General features: G+C 46.5%; 1 protein-coding gene and 1 non-coding gene across 2 annotated transcripts; one reads left to right on the top strand and one right to left on the bottom strand.

The window, feature by feature from the left end:
- Positions 1-10,686: 10,686 nt before the first annotated feature.
- On the bottom strand, positions 10,687-22,671 carry tmem256 (transmembrane protein 256). Its single transcript, XM_060854603.1, has 4 exons — positions 22,570-22,671; positions 19,130-19,167; positions 12,940-13,020; positions 10,687-11,994 (listed from the first exon to the last, which is right to left on the bottom strand). The coding sequence occupies exons 1-4, from the start codon at positions 22,646-22,648 to the stop codon at positions 11,851-11,853; spliced, it is 342 nt and encodes a 113-aa protein (XP_060710586.1). The 5' UTR covers positions 22,649-22,671; the 3' UTR covers positions 10,687-11,850.
- Positions 22,672-23,635: 964 nt separating this feature from the next.
- trnal-uag (transfer RNA leucine (anticodon UAG)) lies at positions 23,636-23,717 on the top strand. The gene has a single exon. It is a non-coding gene; the product is annotated as a tRNA-Leu (tRNA).
- The last annotated feature ends 2,759 nt before the right edge of the window (positions 23,718-26,476 follow it).

The raw sequence follows: 26,476 nt of genomic DNA, 5'->3' as shown, positions 1-26,476 counted from the left end.
AGCCAATTCGTACACAGCAAGCTTCTTCAAGGCAGAGATTGATAGATTCTTGATGTGTCGAGGAATTAAAGGCTACGGGGAGAATGTGGGTAAGTGGAGTTGAAATGCCCATCAGCCGAGTGGACTCGATGGGCCGAATGGCCTTACTTCCACTCCTATGTCTTATGCTCTTAAGCTCCCGGTACTGTGCTTAAGTCCCAACCTGACCTTGAATTGTCTTCTGAGATGTTGGCCAAGGGATCAATGTTGCTCTCTCAAGAACACGTTGGAAAATATTCCATGCTTTGTTTTGAAATAATGATCAGGGATCTTACATGTCCACCTGAGGAATCAGAATACAAACATGAGTTGGCTATTCAGCCTGCTCCACCATTCAACATGATTTGGTGTTATCGTCTATCTCAAGACCATACTCCCAGCAATCTCCTCTTACCCCTTCAGTCTCTAGGCATCTAATCTTTTCTCAAACATATTCAGTGACCTGGCCTCTACCTCCTTCTGTTTTAGCTTCACCACCACCCCTGCTGAAGAAATTTCTTGTCACCTCAATCCTAGATGGCCTACACTGGATCTTCAGTTTATGACCTCTTGTCCTAGATCTCCTCAACCAGGGGAAATATCCTCCTTGCATTCAGTCTAGTCAGCCCTTTCCAGTCAGAGTTTGATATGTCTCAGTGAGATCCCCTCTCATTTTGCTTAACTCTATGAAAAACAGGCCCAGTTGACCCACGTTTTCCATATAAGACGGCCCTGCCAGCTAGGAATCAGATTGGTGAGCATTAAGAAGTAGACTTTATTGTCATGTGCACTCACGTTCAGGAGTACAAGTGTACAGAGTCGCCATTCTTGTTGCCACCTTGGATACAAATCTTAGTGAGAGGGGAGAGAGTTAAAAAAGATGTGAGGGGCAATTTTTTTTACACAGAGGGTGTTTGCCTGTGGAATGATCTTCCTGAGAAAGGGCAGGTGCAGTTACAATGTTTAAAAGACATTTGGATAACTACATGGGGAGGAAGGGTTTGGAGGGACAGGGACCAGGAGCTAGCAGGTGGGACTAGTTTAGTTTGGGATTATGTTTGGCATGGGCTGGTGGGACCAAAAGGTCTGTATCCATACTGTATGAATCTACAATATTATAATTCTTCTCAGTATAAAGCAGGAAGTAAAGAAATAGAGTTCAGTTCAAAATTACGATCCTTTTTTTAGCTATAAGCCTGCACTGGCTCCAGGCGATGCTTTAGCCACAAAGGTATGGGGTCCCCACGATGGGCTCGATCTCTCCCTCGCACTGGGCTCAATCTCTCTCCCACAGTGGGCCTGATACCTCCCTCCCACTGGACTCAATCCCTCTCCCACAGTGGGCCTGATACCTCCCTCCCACTGGGCACAATCCCTCTCCCACAGTGGGCCTGATACTTCCTCCCACTGGGCTTACTCCCTCTCCCACAGTGGGCCTGATACCTCCCTCCCACTGAGCTCAATCCCCCTCCCACAGTGGGCCTGATACCTCCCTCCCACTGGGCTTAATCCCTCTCCCACAGTGGGCCTGATACCTCCCTCCCACTGAGCTCAATCCCTCTCCCACAGTGGGCCTGATACCTCCCTCCCACTGGACTCAATCCTTCTCCCACAGTGGGCCTGATACCTCCCTCCCACTGAGCTCAATCCCTCTCCCACAATCGGCCTGATACCTCCCTCCCACTGGGCACAATCCCTCTCCCACAGTGGGCCTGGTACCTCCCTCCCACTGGGCTCAATCCCTCTCCCACAGTGGGCCTGATACCTCCCTCCCACTGAGCTCAATCCCTCTCCCACAGTGGGCCTGATACCTCCTTCCCACTGGGCTCAATCCCTCTCCCACAGTGGGCCTGATACCTCCCTCGCACTGAGCTCAATCTCTCTCCCACAGTGTGCCTGGTACCTCGCTCCCACTGGGCTCAATCCCTCTCCCACAGTGGGCCTGTTACCTCCCTCCCACTGGGCTCAATCCCTCTCCCACAGTGGGCCTGGTACCTCCCTCCCACTGAGCTCAATCTCTCTCCCACAGTGTGCCTGGTACCTCCCTCCCACTGGGCTCAATCCCTCTCCCTCAGTGGGCCTGATACCTCCCTCGCACTGAGCTCAATCCCTCTCCCACAGTGGGCCTGATATCTCCCTCCCACTGGGTTCAATCCCCCTCCCACAGTGGGCCTGATACCTCCCTCGCACTGAGCACAATCTCTCTCCCACAGTGGGCCTGATACCTCACTCCCACTGAACTCAATCCCTCTCCCACAGTGGGCCTGAGATCTCCCTCCCACTGGGTTCAATCCCTCTCCCACAGTGTGCCTGATACCTCCCTCACGCTGAGCTCAATCCCTCTCCCACAGTGGGCCTGATACATCCCTCGCACTGGGCTCAATCCCTCTCCTACAGTGGGCCTGATACCTCCCTCCCACTGAGCTCAATCCCTCTCCCACAGTGGGCCTGATACCTCCCTCGTACTGAGCTCAATCCTTCTCCCACAGTGGGCCTGATACCTCCCTCCCACTGGGCTCAATCCCTCTCCCACAGTGGGCCTGATACCTCCCTCCCACTGGGCTCAATCCCTCTCCCACAGTGGGCCTGGTACCTCCCTCACACTGAGCTCAATCCCTCTCCCACAGTGGGCCTGATACCTCCCTCCCACTGAGCCCAATCCCTCTCCCACAGTGGGCCTGATAGCTCCCTCCCACTGGGCCCAATCCCTCTCCCACAGTGGGCCTGATACCTCCCTCCCACTGGACTCAATCCCCCTCCCACAGTGGGCCTGATACCTCCCTCCCACTGAGCTCAATCCCCCTCCCACAGTGGGCCTGATACCTACCTCCCACTGAGCTCAATCCCTCTCCCACAGTGGGCCTGATACCTCCCTCCCATTGGACTCAATCCCTCTCCCACTGTGGGCCTGATACCTCCCTCCCACTGGACTCAATCCCCCTCCCACAGTGGGCCTGATACCTCCCTCGCACTGGACTCAATCCCCCTCCCACAGTGGGCCTGATACCTCACTCCCACTGGACTCAATCCCCCTCCCACAGGGACCTGATACCTCCCCCACACTGAGCTCAATCCCTCTCCCATGGTGGGGGATCCCTGTGCCAACTACCGCCTCAGCTCACCAGCCATCTTGCTGCCGACTGCCAATGAAAGACACCAGCCACCATCGCCACTCCTGCCTCCATGACCATGCTCCCTCCTGAGGTGGAGAAATGAAAATTCAAATAACTAAACTCTTGCACTCCCTCTAGGGTGAGTATCTTTTCTTCGGTCAGGAGACCAAAACTGCATGCAATCAATGCTTGTTACAAATATAGCATGACTTCCTCGCTCATGTACCCAGAACAACTTGCAACAAAAGGCCAACATACCATTTGCCTTGCCAAAGATGATGGGATCTCTGTTTAATATCTTGAACTGAAAGATAGTGCTTCCAATAGTGCAACATTGCCCCAGTACAAGGAATTATTGAATTCCTACAGTGTGGAAGCAGACCATTCAGGCTGTCGAGTCCACACTAAATCTCCAAGGAGCATCCCACCCAGGCCCATTCCCCTGTCCCAGTAATCTTGCATTTGCAGTGGTTTATCCACCCAGCCTGCACATCCCCGGACACTATGAACAATTTAGCATGGCCAATCCACCCTAACCTGCATGTCTGTTCCTGTAACTGCCTGACTGTAATAGGAAATTTCAACTTGGCGAGAGCTCTTGCAGTTTGGTATCACCCCTAGTTGCCTTCCTTTTCATCACAGTCGTTTGGGGATGCTATATAAATACAATTATAAACCATCACTTCAAAGGCAATAATAGTGTTGAATAACTGAGACAAACTGTGAGATTTGATGGGCCGGAACTGTAGATGGGGCTCACTGGCGACTCACTCAGGCTCACTCTCAGTGTCAAAGGTAGTCCCAAACCAGGAGCCCCGGCTCAAAAACTGACACTCCTGACTCAGTGGTTTACACTGCTACCTCACAGCACCAGGGACCCTGGTTCGATTCCACCCTTGGGCAACTGTATGTGTGGAGTTTCCATGTTCTCCCTGTGTCTGTGTGGGTTTCCTCTGGGTGCTCCGGTTTCCTCCCACAGTCCAACGATGTGGAGGGTTTCTTTTCAAACTGGAGGCCTGTGACCAGTGGATCAATGCTGGGTCCACTGCTTTGTGTTATTTATATGAATGGTTTGGATGTGAACATAGGAGGTATGGTTAGTAAGTTTGCAGATGACACCAAAATTGGAGGTGCAGTGGTCAGCGAAGAGGGTTACCTCAGATTACAACAGGATCTTGATCAGATGGGCCAATGGGCTGAGGAGTGGCAGATGGAGTTTAATTTACACACATGAGAGGTGCTGCATTTTGGAAAAACAAACGAGGGCAGGACTTATACACTTAATGGTAAGGTCCTGGGGAGTGTTGCTGAACAAAGAGACCTTGAGTGCAGGTTCATAGCTCCTTGAAAGTGGAGTCTCAGGTGGATAGGATAGTGAAGGAGGAGTTTGGTATGCTTTCCTTTATTGGTCAGAGTATTGAGTACAGGAGTTGGGAGGTCATGTTGCGGCTGTACAGGACATTGGTTTGGCCACTTTTGGAATATTGTGTGCAATTCTAGTCTCCCTAACCCTAACAGGAAGGATGTTGTGAAATTTGAAAGGGTTCAGAAAAGATTTGCAAGGATGTTGCCAGGGTTGGAGGATTTGAGCTACAGGGAGAGGCTGAATAAGTTGGAGCAATTTTCCCTGGAGCATTAGAGGCTGAGGGGTGACCTTATAAGGGTTTATAAAATCATGAGGAGCATGGATAGGGTAATTGAACAAGGTCTTTTCCTGGATTGGGGAAGTCCAGAACTAGAGGCAATAGGGTTAGGGTGAGGGGAAAGTTATAAAAGGGACCTAAGGGGCAACCTTTTCACACAGAGGGTGAAGCACGAGCTGCCAGAGGATGTGGTGGGGGCTGGTACAATTACAACATTTAAAAGGCATCTGGATGGGTATATGAATAGGAAGCATTTGGAGGGATATGGACCAAGTGCTGGCAAACGGGACTAGATTAATTTAGGATAACTGGTCGGCAGGGATGAGTTGGACCGAAGGGTCGGTTTCTGTGCTGTACATCGCTGTGATTCTATGACTCTGTGCAGATTAGGTGGATTAGCCGTGGGAAATACAGGGTGGGATGATCTTTGGAGGTAGTGTGGACCTGATGGCCCTAACGGCCAGCTATAGGGATTCTATGATTAATGATACAATCAAGTGTGGGCAATTTGATAACCAGCTCCTTGCAGGTTTAAAACAAAGATGATTTTTATCTTATGCGCTCACCCTGAGATCTAACACCATGGGATTGACTCAAACAAAGCCTTCTCAAGGATAGTACGGCTCTGAAGAATACGCAGCATGGAAGAGTAGGTCAGAAGTTGCAGAATTTGAATTGTGCTACAGGTCTGACACAAAGGTCATGCTTCACTCCTGAAGGGTGGCTTTGGTGAATTCAACAGCCAACATTGTTTCAGGATTTGTTTGAAGGGGTGAACCTTTTCAATGCTAGCTGCTAGCATTAGTGGACACAAAGAAGGAACAGGTATGGAGGTTTAAGATGGTACAGCCTCCCCTGCTTAGATTGCAGAGGCTATGCAGTTTTCGTTTTGTAGAGAATTAAAGAAAAAATTGCGAATGGGAAACACGTACTGCCTTGCCATGTGACTCCTCAATTTCAGTTCCTTTTCCAAATGGTATTCTGAGGTTGATTAGCTCACAGCCTGGTTTATTGCCCTTTGCGCACCCCAAGGTTTTATTTATTCATTCATAGGTTGAGGGCATCGCTGGCTAGGCAGCATTTATTGCCCATCTCTAATTGCCCAGAGGGCAGTTAAGCACCAACCCCATTGCTGTGGGTCTGGAGTCACATGTAAGCCAGACCAGGAATGGACTGCAGTTTCCTTTCCTGAAGGGCATTAGTGGACTGGATAGGTAGGTTTTTCCGACAATCGGTAATGGTTTCATGGTCATCAGTAGACAGTTTTTAAAATCGAATTCAAATTTCACCATCATCCAGGGAGTTGAACCTGGATCCCTAGAACATTACCTAGGTCTGTCATCAACAGTAGCAATACTACCATTAGACCACAGCTTCACAATAAGGTCTGGGGGAGTGTTGCCGAACAAAGAGACCTTGGGGTGCAGGTTGATAGTTCCTTGAAGTGGAGTTGCAGGTAGTCAGGGTAGTGAGGAAGGTATTTGGTGTGTTTGCCTTTATTGGTCAATGTACTGAGTATGGGAGTTGGGATGTCGTGTTGTGGTTGTACAGGACATTAGCTGGGCACTTTTGGAATACTGTGTTCAATTCTGATTTCTCTGCTATTCAAAAGATGTTGTGAAACTTGAAAGGGTTCAGAAAAGATTTACAAGGATGTTGCTGGGTTTGGGAATGTTTCAGCTATAGAAAGAGGCTAATGCTCCAGGGGCGATTTTCCCTGGAGTGTCAGAGGCTAAGGGGTGACCTTTTAGAGAGTTTTTGAGAAGATTTGCAGCTCAGGTTGAGGTTCTGGGTGTAGGTTTGCTCATTTCCAGCCCAGCCAGCAAACCTACATCCATGTCCTTAGAGAGGTTTATAAAAACATTGGGTGGAGTGGAAGCAGAGCTTGGGTAGGATGATTAACCAAGGTCTTTTTCCCCAGGGCAGGGGAGTCCAAAACTAGAGGGCATAGGTTTAAGGTGAGACGGGGGAAGATTTACAAGAGACATAAGGAGAAATCTTTTCACGCAGAGGGTGGTACGTGTATGGAATGAGCTGCCAGAGGAAGTGGTGGAGGCTGGTACAACATTCAAAAAGGTATCTGGACGGGTACATGAATAGGAAGGATTTTGAGGGATATGAGAGATGCTGACAATTGGGATTAGATTTAATTTACAATATCTGATCAGCACAGACTGGTTGCACCGAAGGGTCGGTTTACCATGCTGTATGACTCTTGAATGTTTTTAAGAGTTGTTGCAATGGTTTAGGGAGGGAATTCCAGTCCTTGGGCTCCAGGCAATCGAAGGCAAGGCGACCAATAATTGAGAAGCCAGATCTGGAGCAGGGTAGGGAGACTGTAAGAGGGAGAGCGAGAGCAAGGTGACAGAGGGATTTGAAATTTCAAGTCAAGACTGAACTGCTGGTCACCTTTCCTAGTTAGCACACAGCCAAAGACCTCAAGGGGAGGGGTGTCTCCCATTCCAGATAGAGATGGGGATGAATTCCTCTCAGAATACCTCGAATTGTCTCTGAGAGAGCAGTGAGGTTTACATCATTAAATATTATTAAGGTAAAGGGGAGGCAGGAGGCCAGTACATGAGAGTTTCAGGGAACATCTCTGGGACACACGCATCAAACAACCCCACCGCCCTGTGGCCGACCACTTCAACTCCTCCAGGGACATGCAAATCCTGGGCCTCCTCCCCTGCCAAATCCAAGCCACCCGCTGACCAGAGAAAGAACACCTCATCTTCACCCTTGGGACCCTTCAACCACACTGCATCAACTTCACTAGTTTCCAAATCTCCCCTATCCCCCAAACTCATCCCAGATTCAAACCTCCAACTTGGCACCGCCCTCAACCTGTCCATCTTCCTTCGCACCAACCTGTCACAATGCCTCTCCCACCTGCATCTACCTAACGCCTTCCCACCTATCTTCTACGCCCCAGCTCTGCCCCACCATCCTACTTCTCTCACAGCCTCCTTTCCCCTCCACATTCCTGATGAAGGGCTTATGCCTGAAACATCGACTCTCCTGCTCCTCAGATGCTGCCTGACTTACTGTACTTTTCCAGCGCCACAGTTTTTGACCAACACTCCAGCATCTACAGTCCTCACTTTGCTCTAGATTACTAGTGCAGTGACATGACCACTACACCCTTGTCTTTCTGATTATCTTCAACCAGAAGAACTTTGGCTCAACTGAAAATTTGGTGATAACAAAGGGGTTGCTGGAAAAGTGCAGCAGGTCAGGCAGTATCCAAGGAGCAGGAGAATCGACATTTCGGGCATGAGCCCTTCAGGAAATTTGGTGCAACAGTTAGAGAGTTAAACGCTTTGAATGAAAGAGGAATCAATTTTTTAGTCAACCTTTGTACTGTACATTTCTAAATAAGATAATGTGATCTTACAGACAGGATATGAGCCATCATTATCACCAAGGGACTTTCCCTACCTACCATCAATTCTGAAGGGGTTTTACTGGACTCAAAACATTAACTCTGCTTAAGAAAGGTCTGGTAGCATTTGTGAAGAGAAAGCAATCTCCTTTTATTTTCACCTCTAGATGGTCACCTAGACTTTTTGCTGAAACCCTTATCTTGGCCTTAATGCCTAAGTTTGGCTAATCTAGTGGAGTCCTGCCTGGTGTTTCATGTGGTACCACCTGCAAACTCCGGCTCCTCCAAAGCTCTGCTAGCCTGCATCTTCACTTAGACGATGTCCTGCTCACCATCATTTGTGGCTTTTTGGCCTACATTGGCTCCCGGTCTGACAAAGATTTTAAAACTGTCAATCTTGCATTTGAACCCTTCTCCTTCATCTCCTCCAGTCCCACAACCCTCCAACCTCCCCATTGATCTAACGCCAGACTCTCAAACCATCAATGCTAGGCAGACGGTCCTCAGATAGGAAGCCTCACCACTAGCAGCAGTGCTTCATCACTCCCGATGATAGGCTTTTGCCCGAAACATCAATTTTTTTCCTGCTCCTCGGCTGCTGCCTGACCTGCTGTGCTTTTCCAGCACCACTAATCTGGACTCTAATCTCCAGCATCTGCAGTACCCACCTCTGACTAGCTGCAATACCGAAGCCTTATGGTCTGGAATTTCCCACCTGAACACTTGCTCTTTTAAGAAACTTCTATAAGCCTAACACTTTACCTGAACATTTGGTCAGCTGGATGAATATCTCCTTCAGCAGATCAGGGTCAAAATGTTGCTTTAGGAGGTTTTCTCAATGCACCATGGGCTATATTATTGTTAAAGGGACTATATAAATGCAGGCTATTGTGGAAACTGCAGTAGAATCCTGATTTTTTTAAAAAAAAACTTATAGGGCATCTGCTCCAAACAACAAAAAACATCTGTAGGGAGAAAGAGGAATCAATGTTCTAAGTCTGGTGACTCTTCATCAAAACGGAGGTAGACAAGCGTGTGAATTATTGAAGATTGTGAGCAGTTAACCAAAGCATACAGTACCCTAGCCCACATTAAATCAGGGCACAGAGTAAAGAGCAAGGAGGTTACATTAAACCTGTATAAGATTAGTTTGGCCTCAGCTGATTATTGCATCCAGCTCTGGGAGCACACTTGAAGAATGACTTCCAGGATGAGTCAGCTCCATTGGAGAAGGTTAAGAGAAAGATTTGATGGAAGTGCTCAAACTCCCAAGGGCCCTGTGGAGAATGACAAGCTGTCCCCACTGCTGGAAGAATTGAGAACGGTTTGCAACATAATCTTAAATTGTTGGAAAAACCCAGATCCGGTAGAACCCATGGAAAGAAAGTAGGATTCAGCAGCCCTTCTTCTAGAACGGATGGTAGCGAAGAGATGGTGGGTAGTTGTGTAGAGAAAAAAAAAGAATGATAGGTGATCCAAAATCAGAAAGTAAATGTCAGCTTGGGAAAAACAGGATCTCCTAATGGGCACCATTAGTAGCTGGCAATTGTGAACTGAAGGATGACACCAGAAATGCGGACTTCACCTCCTGTGTTCTTCCAGTCTCCTGTTGGTCTACAATGGATTGTGTGTAGTTGCAGCCCACAAGGTCTGGTGTGAGAGGTTTGGGAGCAAGGATGTAGGAAGGAGATGCTCAAGCCCGAAATTGATGAACTCTTGAATCCAGAGAGCTGTAGAGTTCAAGGGGAAAATGAGGGACTGCCCTTCCAGCTTGTGCTAAGCTTTGCGGAACACTGCAGCAAGCCTGAAACAGATGATGACCAGGGAACACTGAAGTGGCAGACAGCTGGAAGCTCAGGATCATTTTGTAGACATTAAAAAAGTGGTCAGTTTATGCTTCGTTTCCCCCAAAGAGGATACCATATTGTGAACAGTGAATACAGTAGGCTGAAGTACAGGCAAAAGTGCTGCTTTACCTGGCTGGGTCAGGGAAGGTTCTGTGGGGACAGTGTTGAGTAGTGGAATGAGTCCCTGAACCTGAAGTGTTAACTGCTTTCTCTGCCAGACCTACCAGGCTTTTCCAGCAATGTTTATTTTTGGAATCTATTTTGTGATAGTGGGGAAAAAAGTGATCCAGACAGAACTCCTATCCACCCAGCCCCCAATCTTTTTCCAATAGTTGAGAACATTGTACATCCAGGTAAAGAGGTAGTGTTAATTTAGCATTTCACCTGAAAGACAGCATTTGATAGGGCAGGGCTCAACACTATACTGTACTGGAATTTCAGGAAGATGTGTTAAAGTGCAGACCATTCAGCCCCTCGAGGCTGCTTCATATTCTACCCACACCGCAACATTCTTCAACTTCCAGAATCCAGCTCTGCCTTAAGTACTCATTGGTTCCTGTTTCCACTTTTAGTGAAGACATCTCCAAAGACTTGACCCTTAAATATTTACTCTCCACTCCAAGACAGCCCTCATTTTGAAATCAAGATTTTATCTTGTTTCAAAAAAAACAAGAAGTGACAAATACAAAGCAATAAGTTTATTTTACAACAACTTTTATACAAAAGTCTGTCTCAATTAAAAGTCAGTGAATTCATGTATATCACTAAACCTAGCACTGCATTACATTTTCATAGTGTCACAATTATATAAATTCTATAAATCCAGACTGCACCTGCTAAATGTCTTCTCAGAGACAGATCAGTACAAGCAAAGTTGATTCTGAATTGGAGGGTCAAATCAAGGTAGTAGGGGGTCTAGTAGTATTTCCCCCCCCACTCAAAAGGGTATCAAGTCTAAAATGGGCCCATAGACAGGGTCTCAATCAGTAGCAACAGGTTACAATCTCTGCCCCATCATTACAGGTTACTACTATTCCCATCAGCAACTGGATTTGATAAATATTCCAGAAGAGGATACATGTACCAGTGCCTTCAATGATTCAGCCCAATGCAGAACAGTGCCATTGTGATGCCCAACCCACTGGCACCAGGAGGGGTTGTGGTTTCGAGAAATCAGATCCCAACCTCAAACAGTAACTATGAAGGAAGATGGCTGACTTCAGACAAGCACTCCCACTACAGCCACATGAAAAACATGGCCCAACAGGAACAGCTGAACCTGTTAGGTCACTATCTCAGTCTGACTAAATTAGTAATTTGTTGGTACAAAACAGGTTTACTGAAAGGAGACATGTTGCTAATGGAATTTGTCTTGTACTAATCAGGACCAACTCTCAAGAATGCCACATTGCAAACAATCAGCCCCCTGCTTCTTCCCAGAAAAAGAAGTGATCCTTTGAGATGTGGCATTCTTGTCTGTGTCTTTCATCAGGACAAATTTGAGAACATTTGTCCTTTCAGCAATACTTAATCTAATTGCATCATGGTTAAAATTCTGCTGCATGGCCAAGTTATGAGCACTCAACAGACTTCAGACAAGATGGAATGGGCACAAGCAGAACTGGGGGCAAGAACAATTTAGCACAGCAAGTGATCAAATAGCCCTAGCAGATTGGAACACTGGCTTCAGACCAGTGGTATGAGTAGAGATTGCTCACAGGTGCCTTATACAGAGGGTTTCCAAATACTACTGAATTTAAAAAGGACCCACTCCAATATATACTCTAGAGGCATGTCGAACTCCACCCGGACTGCTGTGTGCTTCCTTGCCAGGATTCCTGCCAGTGTCAGAGTGCCATGGCTGCCCAGCCCACGATCAGAATGGTTCCTCCAAAAGGTGCAGCTTTAGTGAACATTGGGTCTCCAGTCACTGCTTGATAGTAGAAGGCACCGCAGAACATCACCATGCCAGATGTCAGCAACGAGCCAGCCTACAATCCAACAATATTCAGTCAGCAGAATGAAACACCACCTATGTAGGCTCAGGAACTAAGGATTTCTTTGAATAGGAAGAAATACAAATCAGTTCTAAAATCTGCCAAAGGGATTTAGATGCAATGGGCATTTATTGCCCATCTCTAATAGGCCTCAGACTCTAGGTGAGAAGCTACCTTCTGAACTGCTGCAGTCACTGGTGCAGGAATACCCACAGTGCCATTATGGAGGAAGGTCCAGGATTTTGATCCAGTGACAGCGAAGGAACAAATCATTTCCAAGTCAGGATGATGAATAGCTTAGAGGGGAATCTCCAGTACTGTTCCCATTGTCTGTCCTTCCAAATGCTAACATTCATAGGTTTGGAAGGTACAATAAAAAAGATACTTATACTTAAGGCGAGTTTCTGCAGCATATCTGTAGATGGATCCTGCTGTGACTGAGTAGTGGGGGGGGGGAATGCAAGACTGCTTGTGGCTGTGATGCCTATCAAGCAATCTGCTGTGTCTTGGATGGGCAAACATCTAGAGTGTCAGCTATGCACATCTGGAGTTGGGTTAAGCCATACGAACTCTGAAGGTATTCAGATACCAAGTTTTAAACTCTGGTAATCACCATCTTGTCATCTAACTCGATGAGAAAGAGGCCGGAGTGAGAACAAGCCAGACTCTGACACTAATGCACAGATTGCTATAAGGGATGTGTATAAAGGGACAATCACTACAGATGAATGCCAATGCAAGCCAGCTATTCAGGGAGGGTAAATAAGTCCAAATGCATCCCACTCAAACAATGGAAAGTTCTGAATACTAATGGGAGAGGTAGTTCATTAGGTTATGCAGATATTGTAGGTGACTTAGCTACACAATTAGGGTACAAGGAACATTGTTAGAGCCAGTGATAGGGGAATAAAACGAGAAGGAAAGAAACAAGTCTCGTACCAGCAGAGGTTTCCTGCAGAGGGGAACTCCCAGGAGTGCCAGGCTGTGGAGGAAGTGGTACTTGTTTGCAGTTTCAAACAGCTGTAGAAAAATAAAAAGTTAGTGCTGTGGCTAGAACACTGCTTATTCAGAAGCCAATCCATCACACTTTGGTAATTAAAGTAAAAACAACCCTCTCAAGCCAGTAGTTAATGTGACTTTTGCTAATGCAGTTTCTGAGCTTTAAACCCTTTGCAAATTTTAGTTTGTTTTTTTTCTTCGAACACTACAATCTGGAACCAGCCAGAGAGCATGCTATACTAGGTCTGGTATTGTGCAATAGACAGCATTATGGTAGGAGTAGGACCTCAGCAAAACTGCTCCAGGTAGTAGCAACAATAGGGTTGAATTTTATATTCAATTTGGAAGGAGAGAAGAATGGGTCGAAGACCAAAAAAAAGTAAAGCATGAAAACACAGCTGGCTAAACTGAATTGGTAAGTTAGATTAAAGGACAGTCATTAGAAGTGGGCGGCACGGTGGCACAGTGGTTAGCACTGCTGCCTCACAGCGCCTGTAGACCCGGGTTCAATTCCCGACTCAGGCGACTGACTGTGTGGAGTTTGCACGTTCTCCCCGTGTGTGCGTGGGTTTCCTCCGGGTGCTCCGGTTTCCTCCCACAGTCACAAAGATGTGCGGGTCAGGTGAATTGGCCATGCTAAATTGCCCATAGTGTTAGGTAAAGGGGTAAATGTAGGGGTATGGGTGGGTTGCGCTTCGGCGGGTCGGTGTGGACTTGTTGGGCCGAAGGGCCTGTTTCCACACTAAGTCTAATCTAATCTAATCTAAGTGCAGTGGCAGACATTTGAGGATATTAGAGAAATGGCTTAGATGCATTTTGAGTAACAATCTTATAGACAGACTCAACATTTATGGTCAACATAAAGGATATGGTGAATTAAACTAAAAAGAAAAAGCATTAATTGTTCAAAGACTGGTGAGCAAGTTAGAAGGTTACTAATTCTTTTTAATCATTACTGCAAGGGTAAAATAAGAGAAAGCTAATCAGAATAAGTTTCTACAAATATTTAAGAAAATGTTAAATGAACATCAGTCCTATAGAATAAGACTGCAGGATGAATAATGGAAAGGAAGAATTGGCAGGTGAGTGGTATTTTGTATCAGGCTTCACCACAGAAGAAAAAACAGCCATATTGAATCAGGAGATGAAAAGAGAGAAGAACTCAAATCAAAGTGGTACTAAATAAATTGGAGTGTGGACTAACAAGTGCCCAGGGTCTGCAGCCTATGGCTGTAAAAGAAGTTTGCAAGAGGTGGCTGATGCATTGGGTGCATGTGGGTATGCCAGTATTGAACTGGGATGGAAAAAATTCAGAAGTCATACAACATCAGGTTTAGTCCTACAGGCTAACTCAAAATCAAACTTTCAGAGTGCAACTCTGTCACTTCACCAAAGCATTCTGAAAGCTTGTGATTTGAAATCAGAGTGCTTCCAGTGAAGTGATGAAGGAATTGCACTCAAAGTGTGTAATTTGATTAGATTTCTTTGGTATGGACACAGGCCCTTCAGCCCAACAAGTCCACAACGGCCCTCTGAAGAGTAACCCACCCAGTTTGGTACTCAACTAATATACAATGAGCAGAATTGTAATACTGAAACATTACTTTTAGAAAAATTTGAAATCATTGTTGGACAATAGCCTGGTGTCATGTGACTTTCAATTTTTCAAACCCCTTTGATTCATGTATGGTTGCATCAGATCAGAAGAGAGTGTAACTTTAGTGCAAAGAGGGTGACAGAGCAAGAACTGTTAACTTATCATAAGGATTATACAGCAACATTTCATCAACTGGCACCTATGGGACCAGAAGTGTAGTTGGCTGATCAAAAGGTACACATGATCAGTGCAAAAAACACTAAGTAATAGAAACAATGTGGGGGTAGGCGAAAGTGAAGACTGCAGACACTAGAGATAAAGTAGAGACTGTGGTGCTGAAAAAGCACAGCAAGCCAGGCAAGATCAGAGGAGCAGGATAATCGACATTTCAGGCATAAGTCCTTCATCAAGACTCCAAAATGTAGGATTTTCCTGCTCCTTGATGCTGCCTGCTTTTCCAGTACCACACTTGATAATGTCAGTATACAATTAGACTTTATTGACAGTGTAATCACTAATGCAACTTTTGCCGTACTAAAACTTACTGGCAAAGGGTCTTCCCACTTGCACTCAACTATCAAACATTGTAGTGATAATAATACAGTAAGTGTCCAGTATTTCAGGTGTAGTTTCTGCTGGTTCAGAAGGTGCCAGTTAATAAAGTTTGCTGTGTTATAACAAGGCTCAAGTTCAAGGTAACCAGGCAGAGCAGACATGGCTTTGTTAAAGGGAGGTCATGTTTAACCAATTTCAGACTGAGGAAATAAAACATCTTGTGCATATAGGCAAACTCATGGCTGTACAGCTTTTCAATTTCCAGAAGGCTTTTGACAACAAATCCAAAGGTTACTGCAGGAAACACAAGTCTACAATATAGGATTATAATACTGACAAGGACAGAAGATGGTCTATTCAAGTCAAAGTCTTTTATTGGTTGGCAAAATGCAATGAGCAGTGGATCACAGGGTCAAGTATCAATTTATATTGAGAGATAGTGAAGGGACATGAGGTATGGTCACCATATTTGCTTATGACAAAGATAGGTAGAAAGGTGTGCTGTGAGGAGGACAGGAAGATGCTGCAAAAAACAATAAAGTATGTGGAAGTCCAAATAGAGAAATTACAGTTCTGAAATGCAGAGGGATCTGGGTGTTCAGGTAGGAAATCACAAAGGGCTATGCAGATACAGCAAGTAATTTGGAAAGCTAACTACTTCTATTGAGGGGAATTGAAATCAAAGAGGCAATGACGGAAACACATCTGGAGTACTGTGTATACTACTGGCCACCCACTGTATCCAGTCACACTCAGAAGATATTCCCCAGGACATGGCTGGGTATGGAAGGTTTGAGTTATAAAGACAGACAAGATAGACTGGGATTATTGCCATGGGAGTGTACAGGTTGAGAGGTGATCTGACAGAAGTAATGGGGCATAGAAGCAAGTTGATTGTTGCTTTCTCCCGAGGATGGGGGATTCCAGGACTATGGGGCATATTTTTAAGGGTGAGGAAAGGAGAGAGAGATTTTAAAAACGGAGGGGGCAAGTTTTTTTTTTAAAAAAAGCAGAGGGTGGTACACATGTAGAATGAACTGCCAGGGGAAGTGGTGGATGTGGGCACAGTTACAGTGTTTAGGTTTGGAGTTGAAAAGGTTTGAGGGAAATGGACCAGGAGCAGGCAGGTGGGACTAATATAAATTTGTGATTACGTTCGGCATGGACTGTTTGAACCGAAGGGGCAGCTTCCATGCTTTACATATAAGCATATGCAAGTGCAGCAGAAGCAGTTTCAGATTTATTTAAAATGGCTTGTCTCAGGAGGAAACGTTGGATAGATTGCTGGTATTTAGAACAGTAGTGATTCGGCTGAACCATAACTCTTGGCAGGGTTGATGTGGAGCGATGGTTTGCCCTTAAAGAAGAATTAGGAGCTAGGGGCTATTTAAAAATTTGTCATCCTCCACTTAAGACTTTTTTCGTCCTATGGGCAGAGAGTCACAGATCATTGGAAAAGATGGAGAAAGTGGAATCCTTGAATAGTTTTAAAGAAGCAGTGGATAGATTCTTGCTAATCAAGAGAGGAAAAAAGTCATCAGGATGACTGGGAATGCAAATTTGAGGTTTGCTGATTAGCTGTGATTTAACAGAATGGAGGAGCAGGCTCAAGGGGCTGAATGGCCTACTCCTGTTTATGTTCTTTATGTTCATAAGCTCATACGCTTAAGGATCCAAGAACACAAATAAATGGTTAACACCAGTGCAACACCATTTTTAAAAACCTGATATTTTTAGAGGGCTAGAAGTGAAAAACAAAACTCATGATAAATTTGTATTTGATCCTGTTAAATCAGACTTTGATGATCAGAATCTCTACATTGTGGAAGCAGGTCGTTTGGCTTAAGTCCGCACTGACCCCCTGAAGGGCTAGGGAGGATATTTTTAAAGAGGATTCAGAAAAGATTTTCCAGGACTGGAAGGTGTGAATTATAAAGAGGCTGGATGGGCTGGGTCTTTTTACACTGGAATGTTGTGGTGGTCTTGTAGAGATTATTAAAATACAGTAAGAATATTTTCCCTAGGGTGGGAGTGTTCAAAGCTAGGGGGTATATTTTTAAGGAGAGGGGAGAAAGATCTTAAAAAGACATATGGGGCAATTTATTTTTATTATGGAGTAGTTAGTGTGGAATGAACTGCCAGAAAGTGGTAGATATGCATACTGTTACAAAATTCAAAACATTGATAAATACATAAAAAGGAAGGGTTTAAGGAATATGGGCTGAGCACAGGCAAGTGGGACTAGTTTAGTTTGGGAACATGGCCATCATGGACTAGCTCGACAAAAGGGTCTGTTTCCATGACTATGAATCTAAACTGTTAAAATAAATCACAAGTGTCATTATGGAATCATGAAACTCTAGATGAAAAATCCTAGAAAGTTCACTAATGCGTCTAGGAAGGAAATTTGCCAACCTTGCCCGATCTAGCCTACATGCAGCTCCAGGGCAAATTCTAGATGCCCTCAGTCATGACCAGAAAGTTTTGCTTGCATCAAACTCTACCTGCAGTTCATGGAATCTCTGGCCACCTGAGTATCCAAATATGGACAATGAGAACCTGCTCCAACACAATAAAAGCACAGAGGCACTTCTTGCACAAGGAAATCATAGGCCAGACCTTAGACAGAACAGAGTTATTTACCAGAATGATTCCAGGATATTGATTTTTAGTGACAAGGTTAGATGGGGGAAGTTAGAGCTGTCTGCTTTGGAGACAGAATCTGCAAGGGGAGTATGCAATTTCAGGTGAACATTAGGTTTCTCTTCTCAAACTGAGAGTAGTGATATTAATGACTAGAGGAGCTTGCTACTGATTGTTCAAGAAACTGACTCATTTATCAAGATGCTTTAAATGTCAATGTCTCAAGGTGGAGCAGCAGTTAGAAAGATACTGGTTTTTTTGGCAGGGTGGTGTCAGAAATGAGGGTTGAGAATCAGCCTGGCAGATGATGAATGTTGGCAACTTCATCAATGGTCCCCCACCCTCAAGTTAAGAGGGCAGCCGATAACAAGATTAAGATGTGTTTACATAAGGTAGGCAAAGAAAACTTGTCCCATTAGCTGATGGCACAAGACTAGGGGGACACATTAAAAGTTTTGAACAAGGGAGTGAGGGGAGGAACTTTTTAAAAAGGTAGCAATAATGGAACATTTAAGTTCATGAAGGGAACTGAAATGTCAGATGCAGAGATTGCTTCCCCTCAAGGGAGGCACTAGAACTAGTAGAAATAAGGGGCCTCATTCAGGAGATGAGAAGTTTCGTCAGTGTCACTGGTGTGTAAGATTGTATCGTACAAAGCTAGGTCACTGACTATTAAGGCCAAGCCAGGAAGATTCTTGAGTAACAAAGACAAGATGCATATAGGTAGAAGGGATTAAGTGCCGTGATCAAAACCAGATTGGCCATCAGTTGTAGCAAACAGTGCAACAAGCTTGAGGGGCCAAATGGCATTCTGCTGGAACTCTGCCTGTGAGGATGGTGGAGGCCAAGGTGATGAACAATCTCAGAACGAGATACCAGAGGGATAAAAGACCTTCACAGGGCTGCAGGAACTGGACTGACTGGATTGTTCCTGCATGGACTCAATGGGCCAAATGGCCCCCTCTGCAAAGGTGCAATTATTTTTTATTCATTTGTAGTATGAGGGCAGCAGTGGCTAACAGCATTTACTATCCATCCCTAGTTGTCCAGAGGGCAGTTAAGAATCAACTACATTGCTGTGGATCTGAAGTCACCTGTAGGCTGGAGATCAGGTAAGGATGGCAGTTTCCTTCCCTAAAAGATTTAGTGAACCAGATGAGTTTTTTCCCCCAGAAAATCTGTAATGGATTCATGGTCAGAGTCTTAATTTTTTTATTTCAAATTCCACCACCTGCTGTGACAACATGAGAACCCAGGTCCCCAGAACATTCCGGGTTAACAGCTCAGCAATGCCACTCGGCCATCACCACCCCGATGCTCAGCTTTTTGCCTCACCTCTTTCAAATACTCATCTCGGTCACTGCGTCGAAATCCTGCAAAAGTCAACAGAAAAGACGTGAGCACATCTCAACCATAACTACCCCAAATAAATCTCCAGGGTTTCCGTTGTCCACTGGTATCCAGTGGCTCCTTACTGGAAAGGGTAACAGTTTCATGGAGAAAATATGGTGGTAGCGCCTTAACCAACTGAGTGACCAGATCACCTGACTGTGGGAACTTGCTGTATACATAGTGACTGTTTGCTGCATTGCAACAGTGACCAGGCACTTAAGTGCCCCACTAAATGCAACATGTTGGGACAGCCAGTGATACTATGTAAACATTCTTTTCATGAAAAATCACAACACCAGGTTATAGTCCAGGTTTATTTAGAAGTGCAAACTTTGAGGACTGCTCCTTCAACCAAGCTGATACCATGCAACAATCGCCAGACAGGGATATTCCTCCCAGAAGTCATTGAAGCACTTCAGCATTTGGGGATATTCAGCCTCAGAATTCAGGTGACTGTCCAAGGCAGACTTTGGGAAATGCAACAAAGCAGAGTGGCCAAGCAGACGTCGATAGCCACATTCAGTACCCATGATGGCCTCAACCAGGACCTCTGGTTCATGTCACTACAGGTGACCCCACTACACTACGCACAAGTACACACACGCAGACCCACTCTCACACCCCTCAATCACCCATGCATACACACTCACATGTATTTAAGTCTATCAGGTGACTTTGCATTGACAGATATATCCGATTTTGTTCAAAATCTGTAGGCAGTCAATTTTTTATAATTCATGCAACATTTTATAAATTCCTACTTGGAAACAGAACCAGTCTGACTAGATTGGAATGCTAGACTAACCTCACCTTTAATCCATTGCCTGAGCTGAGATGTCAGGTTTTACAAAACGTGACATTCTCTCAGGAATGTCACTTCAATGTAAATTCCAGAACTACTTTCAAATGGATCAAAACCTGCAACCTATTCTAAGAGATGAGACTTAATCTAAGTTTGTTGAATATATTGCAGTGTATGACACTATGATCTTTTGCTATAAATTCTGTGACCTATGATCCTACTCCACCAGCTAGGTGAAAGAAGCAGTGCTCCAAAAGTTTGTACTTCCAAATAAGCCTGTTGGACTATAACCTGGTGTTGTGATTTTCAACCTTTGTTCAGCCCAGTCCAACACCAGCACATCCACAACATTCATTTAGATCAGCACTAGCCAAGATACACATCCATGACCTTCAGCATTGCAACACAACTGAAACCCTTATCTGCTCACATACATACACCCACCCTGCCCACACACCCAGTTATTTTATAAACCCACAGGATCCAGGGCAAGCAGTCAGATCTGCAACGTCCAATTCACAGGATAGGAGGCCCACCTTTCAGATCCTGATGGACTTGAGAATGAGGTGAACAGACAGGCTTCCATTTACAAACTTTTGACTGTCAACTGCACTGTCCACAAGTGCTGGCTGAGCCAAATGCTCCTAGCTATTCCAGCTTCCCCTTTCAGAATTCCAGCAGCCACAGCACCTGCATTTATATAGCCCCTTTCACATTCTTCTAAAGTGATTTAGCCAATTAAGCTAATTGTTTTAAGCCTTAGAACATAGAAAAATATAGCACAGTACAGGCCCTTTGGCCCTCAATGTTGCGCCGATCCAAGCCCACCTAACCTACACTAGCCCACTATCTTCCATATGTCTATCCAATGCCCATATAAATGCCCCTAAAGAGGGAGAGTCCACCACTGCTACTGGCAGGGCATTCCATGAACTCACGACTTGCTGAATAAAGAATCTACCCCTAATATCTGTCCCATACCTACCATCCCTTAATTTAAAGCTATGCCCCCTCATAATAGCTAACTCCATATGTGAGTCAGCTAACCGTATATCATAAAATCTGGAATAAAACCCAAGTCAGGTTCAATCAATATTTTCAAAAGGGAATGGATAACTATTTAAACAAATAAAGAACTATTTACCAGGCTACAGTTAAAAGGCAGGGGAGCATTCATGCCTCAGAAGAACACAGTCTAAACAAGGGGGTGGGTGCTGGTCCAATGGTAAAACACCTGGTGTTGCAGTATTTGATCCCCACCCCACCAAGACTAGGGAAGGCAAAAACAGAACCCTAGTCAAGGCAACTACCGACCAGCAAACCAGAGACAGAGATGACACACACCATACTGCACAGCCAGTCTGCAATGGCAGACTGCTGCCTCACAGGGACCCAGGTCAGATGCCAGCCTTGAATAACTGCAGTTTGCACATTCATCCCAGAGCTGAAAATGTGTTGCTGGAAAAGCACAGCAGGTCAGGCAGCATCCAAGGAGCAGGAGAACCGACATTTCGGGCATAAGCCCTTCTTTCAGGCTTATACACGAAACGTCAAATCTCCTTCTCCTTGGATGCTGTCTGACCTGCTGCGCTTTTCCAGCAACACATTTTTCAGCTCTGATCTCCAGCACCTGCGGACCTCACTTTCACATTCTTCCCAGTGTCCGGGTGGGTTTCCTCCCACAGTCCAAAACCTGCGTAGGTCAGGGTGAGCTGACCACACTAAGTCACCCACCGTCACCATGCCCAGGAATGGGTACATAGAACATAGAAGGATACAGCGCAGTACAGGCCCTTCGGCCCTCGATGTTGCGCCGACCGAATCCTACCTAACCTATACTAGCCCAATAATTTCCAAATGCCTATCCAATGCCCGCTTAAATGACCATAAAGAAGGAGAGTTCACCACTGATACGGGCAGGGCATTCCATGAACTCACAACCCGCTGTGTAAAGAATCTACCCCTAACATCTGTCCTATACCTACCACCCCTTAATTTAAAGCTATGTCCCCTAGTAACACCTGACTCCATTAGCAGTAAATTAGGGTAGGTTAGGTGCATTAGTCGGGGGGGGGGGGGGGGGTAAGTGCAGAGTAATGGGGAATGGGTTCAGGTGGGATACTCTTCAGAGGGCCAGCATGGACTTGCTGGGCCGAATGGCCAGCTTCCACACTGTAGGGACTCTAAGTTCATCAGGAAGTAATGAAGAGCTGTAGGACAGTACAGTAAAGGGGGGTAGGGGGGGTGGGGGTGGGGGGGGTCAAGTTACCATCCCCCCCCAACAGAGGAGACCCTGCCAGAAGCTGTGAGGCCACCCACAGTCAAATAGCCCAGTTGGACATCACTTTGCAGACTGGCAGCCCCAAAGAGGGTGACCAGAGCCAGCCCAGTGGGAATGGGGGGGGGGGGGGGGCGGAGAAACAAAGACGTCGATGGCGGTGGGGAGTGTGAAGCCTCCCACAGTCGAACAGCGCCCTCGCTGACCCAGCTTCAGGGGAACAGATGTCAAAAGCGATCACCGTCCTAACCCCACCCCACCCCACACACTCCGGGGGAGGGCAGAGCATCACCACAGACTCACCGTGCGCCCCATAAGCGCCGAGGCCCACGGCCAGCGCTCCCGACAGCCCGGCCACCCTCGTGAACACACTCACCGCCATCTTCCTTCCCCTCCCCCCCACCCGCCACCAACCAACGGCCAACCGCCCGCCCCGCCGCGAGCCGCCTCTTTTATACCACTCCCGCCCACCACGGCGGCTCCCCCCCTCCGATTGGCTGCCGCCGCTGCGACTGACGGGCGGGCGGACCACTCAGGATCGGGGGCGGGGGTTTAACCCGCGCGCGATCTGGATCTCTCCAATCACACCCCCCGGGGGCGGCCGGGTGGCACCAATAGTGAGAAGGGGATTGGTTGCGATTGACGAACCAATCGACGACGAGGGGGAAGGCGGGGCTTGATGGACATGCGCAGAACTGCCCGAGCGGAGTGCAAAGGGGTCAAGGGCCTTGGAGTTTGACCCTTTATGACCCTGAGGCCCTTCAGGTAACCCCTTGACCTTCATATTGCTCGTTGAAATGGATTGTTACCCCCTTCCCATAACAAACCCTCTTTTCCAATTCTCCAGTTAGTGTTCCACTGAATCTGGAGTTCCATAAGGTGGTCCAATGTTAGGATCACCACAGCAACAACAATTGAATTTATATAGCAACCTCATGACAGTGAGAGGCCATCCAGGCACTTTGTGCTCAGTGCTATCCAGCAAAATCTGACGTCGTGAGGATTTAGGGCACAACAAAATGTTTTGAGCGAAGAGGTAGGTTTTCAAGAGTGTCTTTTTAAAAGGAAATAGAGGAGTGGAGAAATTTAGAATTTGTTTCTCTTAGAGTTTATAGAACAAAGAGGGTAGAACATTTCAGCGCAGTACAGGGCCTTTGACCCTCAATATTGCGCCTACCTGTGGAACCAATCCACCTCCAAACGGACCTCACCACCAATGATATATTTCCCTCCCCTCCCCAATCAGCGTTCCGAAAAGACCGCACCCTCCGTGACTCCCTCGTCAGGTCTACACCCCCCACCAACTCAACCTCTATTCCCGGCACCTTCCCCTGCAACCGCAAGAAATGCAAAACTTGCGTCCACTTGCGGTAGCGTGGCCGAGCGGTCTAAGGCGCTGGATTTAGGCTCCAGTCTCTTCGGAGGCGTGGGTTCTAATCCCACCGCTGCCAGTTGGCATTTTCTGCAATTACTGTTGTTCTGCCGCTTAGAACTGGAGTTTATTATTTGGGCAGCACGGTGGCTCAGTGGTTAGCACTGCTGCCTCACAGCGCCAGAGACCCAGGTTCAATTCCCGACTCAGGTGACTGACTGTGTGGAGTTTGCACATTCTCCCCGTGTCTGCGTGGGTTTCCTCCGGGTACTCCGGTTTCCTCCCACAGTCCAAAGATGTGTGGGTCAGGTGAATTGGCCATGCTAAATTGCCCGTAGTGTTAGGTAAGGGGTAAATGTAGAGGTATGGGTGGGTTGCGCTTCGGCGGGTAGGTGTGGACTTGTTGGGCCGAAGGGCCTGTTTCCACACTGTAAGTAATCTAATCTAATCTAAACCTCCCCCCTCACCTCCCTCCAAGGCCCCAAGGGATCCTTCCATATCCTCCACAAATTCACCTGCGCCTCCACACACATCATTTACTGCATCCGCTGCACCCGATGTGGCCTCCTCTATATTGGGGAGACGGGCCGCCTACTTGCGGAACATTTCAGATAACGCCTCTGGGACACTCGGACCAACCAACCCAACCACCCCGTGGCTCAACATTTCAACTGCCCCTCCCACTCCACCAAGGACATGCAGGTCCTTGGACTCCTCCAACGCCAGACCATAACAACACGACGGCTGGAGGAAGAACGCCTCATCTTCCGCCTAGGAACTCTCCAACCACAAGGGATGAACTCAGGTTTCTCCAGTTTCCTCATTTCCCCTCCCCCCACCTTGTCTCAGTCCCAACCCTTGAACTCAGCACCACCTTCCTAACCTGCAATCTTCTTCCTGACCTCTCTACCCCCACCCCCACCCCCACTCCGGCATATCACCCTCATCTTAGCGTCCTTTCACCTATCGCTTTTCCAAAGCCCCTCCCCCAAGTCCCTCCTCCCTACCTTTTATCTTAGCCTGCTTGGCACACTTTCCTCATTCCTGAAGATGGGCTCATGCCCGAAACGTCGATTCTCCTGCTCCTTGGATGCTGCCTGACCTGCTGCGCTTTTCCAGCAACACATTTTCAGAACCAATCTGAAGACCATCTAACCTACACTATTCCATTTTCATCTATATGTCTATTCAATGCCCATTTAAATGCCGTTAAAGGTGGCAAGTCTACTACTGTTGTAGGCAGGCCATTCAACACCCCTACTGTGTTTCGTCCCCTGTCTAGGTGACATCCTCAGTGCTTGGGAGCCTCCTGTGAAGCGCTTCTGTCATGTTTCCTCCGGCATTTATAGTGGTTTGTCTCTGCTGTTCCCGGTTGTCAGTTCCAGCTGTCCGCTGCAGTGGCCGGTATATTGGGTCCATGTCGATGTGCTTGTTGATAGAATCTGTGAATGAGTGCCATGCCTCTAGGAATTCCCTGGCTGTTCTCTGTTTGGCTAGTCCTATAATAGTAGTGTTATCCCAGTCGAACTCACGTTGCTTGTCATCTGCGTGTGTGGCTACTAAGGATAGCTGGTCGTGTTGTTTCATGGCTAGTTGGTGTTCATGGATACGGATCATTAGCTGTCTTCCTGTTTGTCCTATGTAGTGTTTTGTGCAGTCCTTGCACGGGATTTTGTACACATCGACTTGGACCCAAAATACCGGCCACTGCAGTGGACAGCTGGAACTGACAACCGGAAGCGGCAGAGACAAACCATTACAAATGCCGGAGGAAAGATCACAGAAGCACTTCACAGGAGGCTCCCAAGCACTGAGGATGTCACCTAGACAGGGGACGCAACGTCTGCAACACAAATTCCCAGCTCGGAGAACAGAACCACAACAACGAGCACCCGAGCTACAAATCTTCTCCCAAACTTTGAACCCCTACTACTCTGAGTAAAGAAACTACCTCTGGCATCTGGCCTATATCTATCACCCCTCAATTTAAAGCTATGTCCCCTCCTGCTAACCATCATCATCCGAGGAAAAAGGTTCTCACTGTCCACCTTATGGCCCAGGCAGCATAACAGATAGCAGCGGAGTGGTTGAAATTTGGGGGTAAACAAGAAGATAGAGTTGGAGGAGAAAAGAGCAGTGACATCGAAAGGCTGGAGGAGGTGACAGAGGCAGAGAAGGGATGTTGAAACCGAGGAATGATTTGGAAACAGTTAACTATTTTAAAATGTGAGGTGTGGCCAGGACTGAAGAAGGGTTATACCTGAAACATTGACTTCTCCACCTGCTGATGCTGCCTGGCTTGCTGTATTCTTCCAGCCTCTTACCTCTACACGTGACTTCTGGGAACCATCTTATAAATTGATAGATTACTAGTCTAGTGACATTCCCACTATGCCACACTACTTGTTAATTGGGAAACCACTGAGCAGCACATTTTCTTTGCAAAAGTATACTTCATGCATAAAATCTGTAGAAGCATTACAAAACATTTTGACTTCCGAATTCCAGAAGCTGTAACAAAATTCAAGTTCCCTCTGTGCAACATGTCCCATTCTTTGTTGTCTCAGTGTAACTGTAATATTTACATCCTGTGTTGGATAGACAGCCTAAGGGAAGAATTTCACAAATTCAGAATCACCACTCATGCAGTAGTGTTAAAGGAGAGGTTCGAGACAGTCCAGGGAATCCCTTGTGGCTCAATGACTCTATGACTTAGACCTGTAAAGCCTCTCTCCAGGTTTGTTCCAGAGATCGTAATCTTTGGAAGTCTGGAATTAAAACCTCTTACAGACAGATTAGTTTAATTTTAGTCACCCCCTTTACTCACTATTAGCATCA

The sequence above is a fragment of the Hemiscyllium ocellatum genome, chromosome 44, assembly GCF_020745735.1.
Source record: "Hemiscyllium ocellatum isolate sHemOce1 chromosome 44, sHemOce1.pat.X.cur, whole genome shotgun sequence".
NCBI lineage: Eukaryota > Metazoa > Chordata > Chondrichthyes > Orectolobiformes > Hemiscylliidae > Hemiscyllium > Hemiscyllium ocellatum.
Note: the sequence above shows the minus strand (reverse complement) of the source record. Positions and strands in the feature narration are given on the sequence as shown.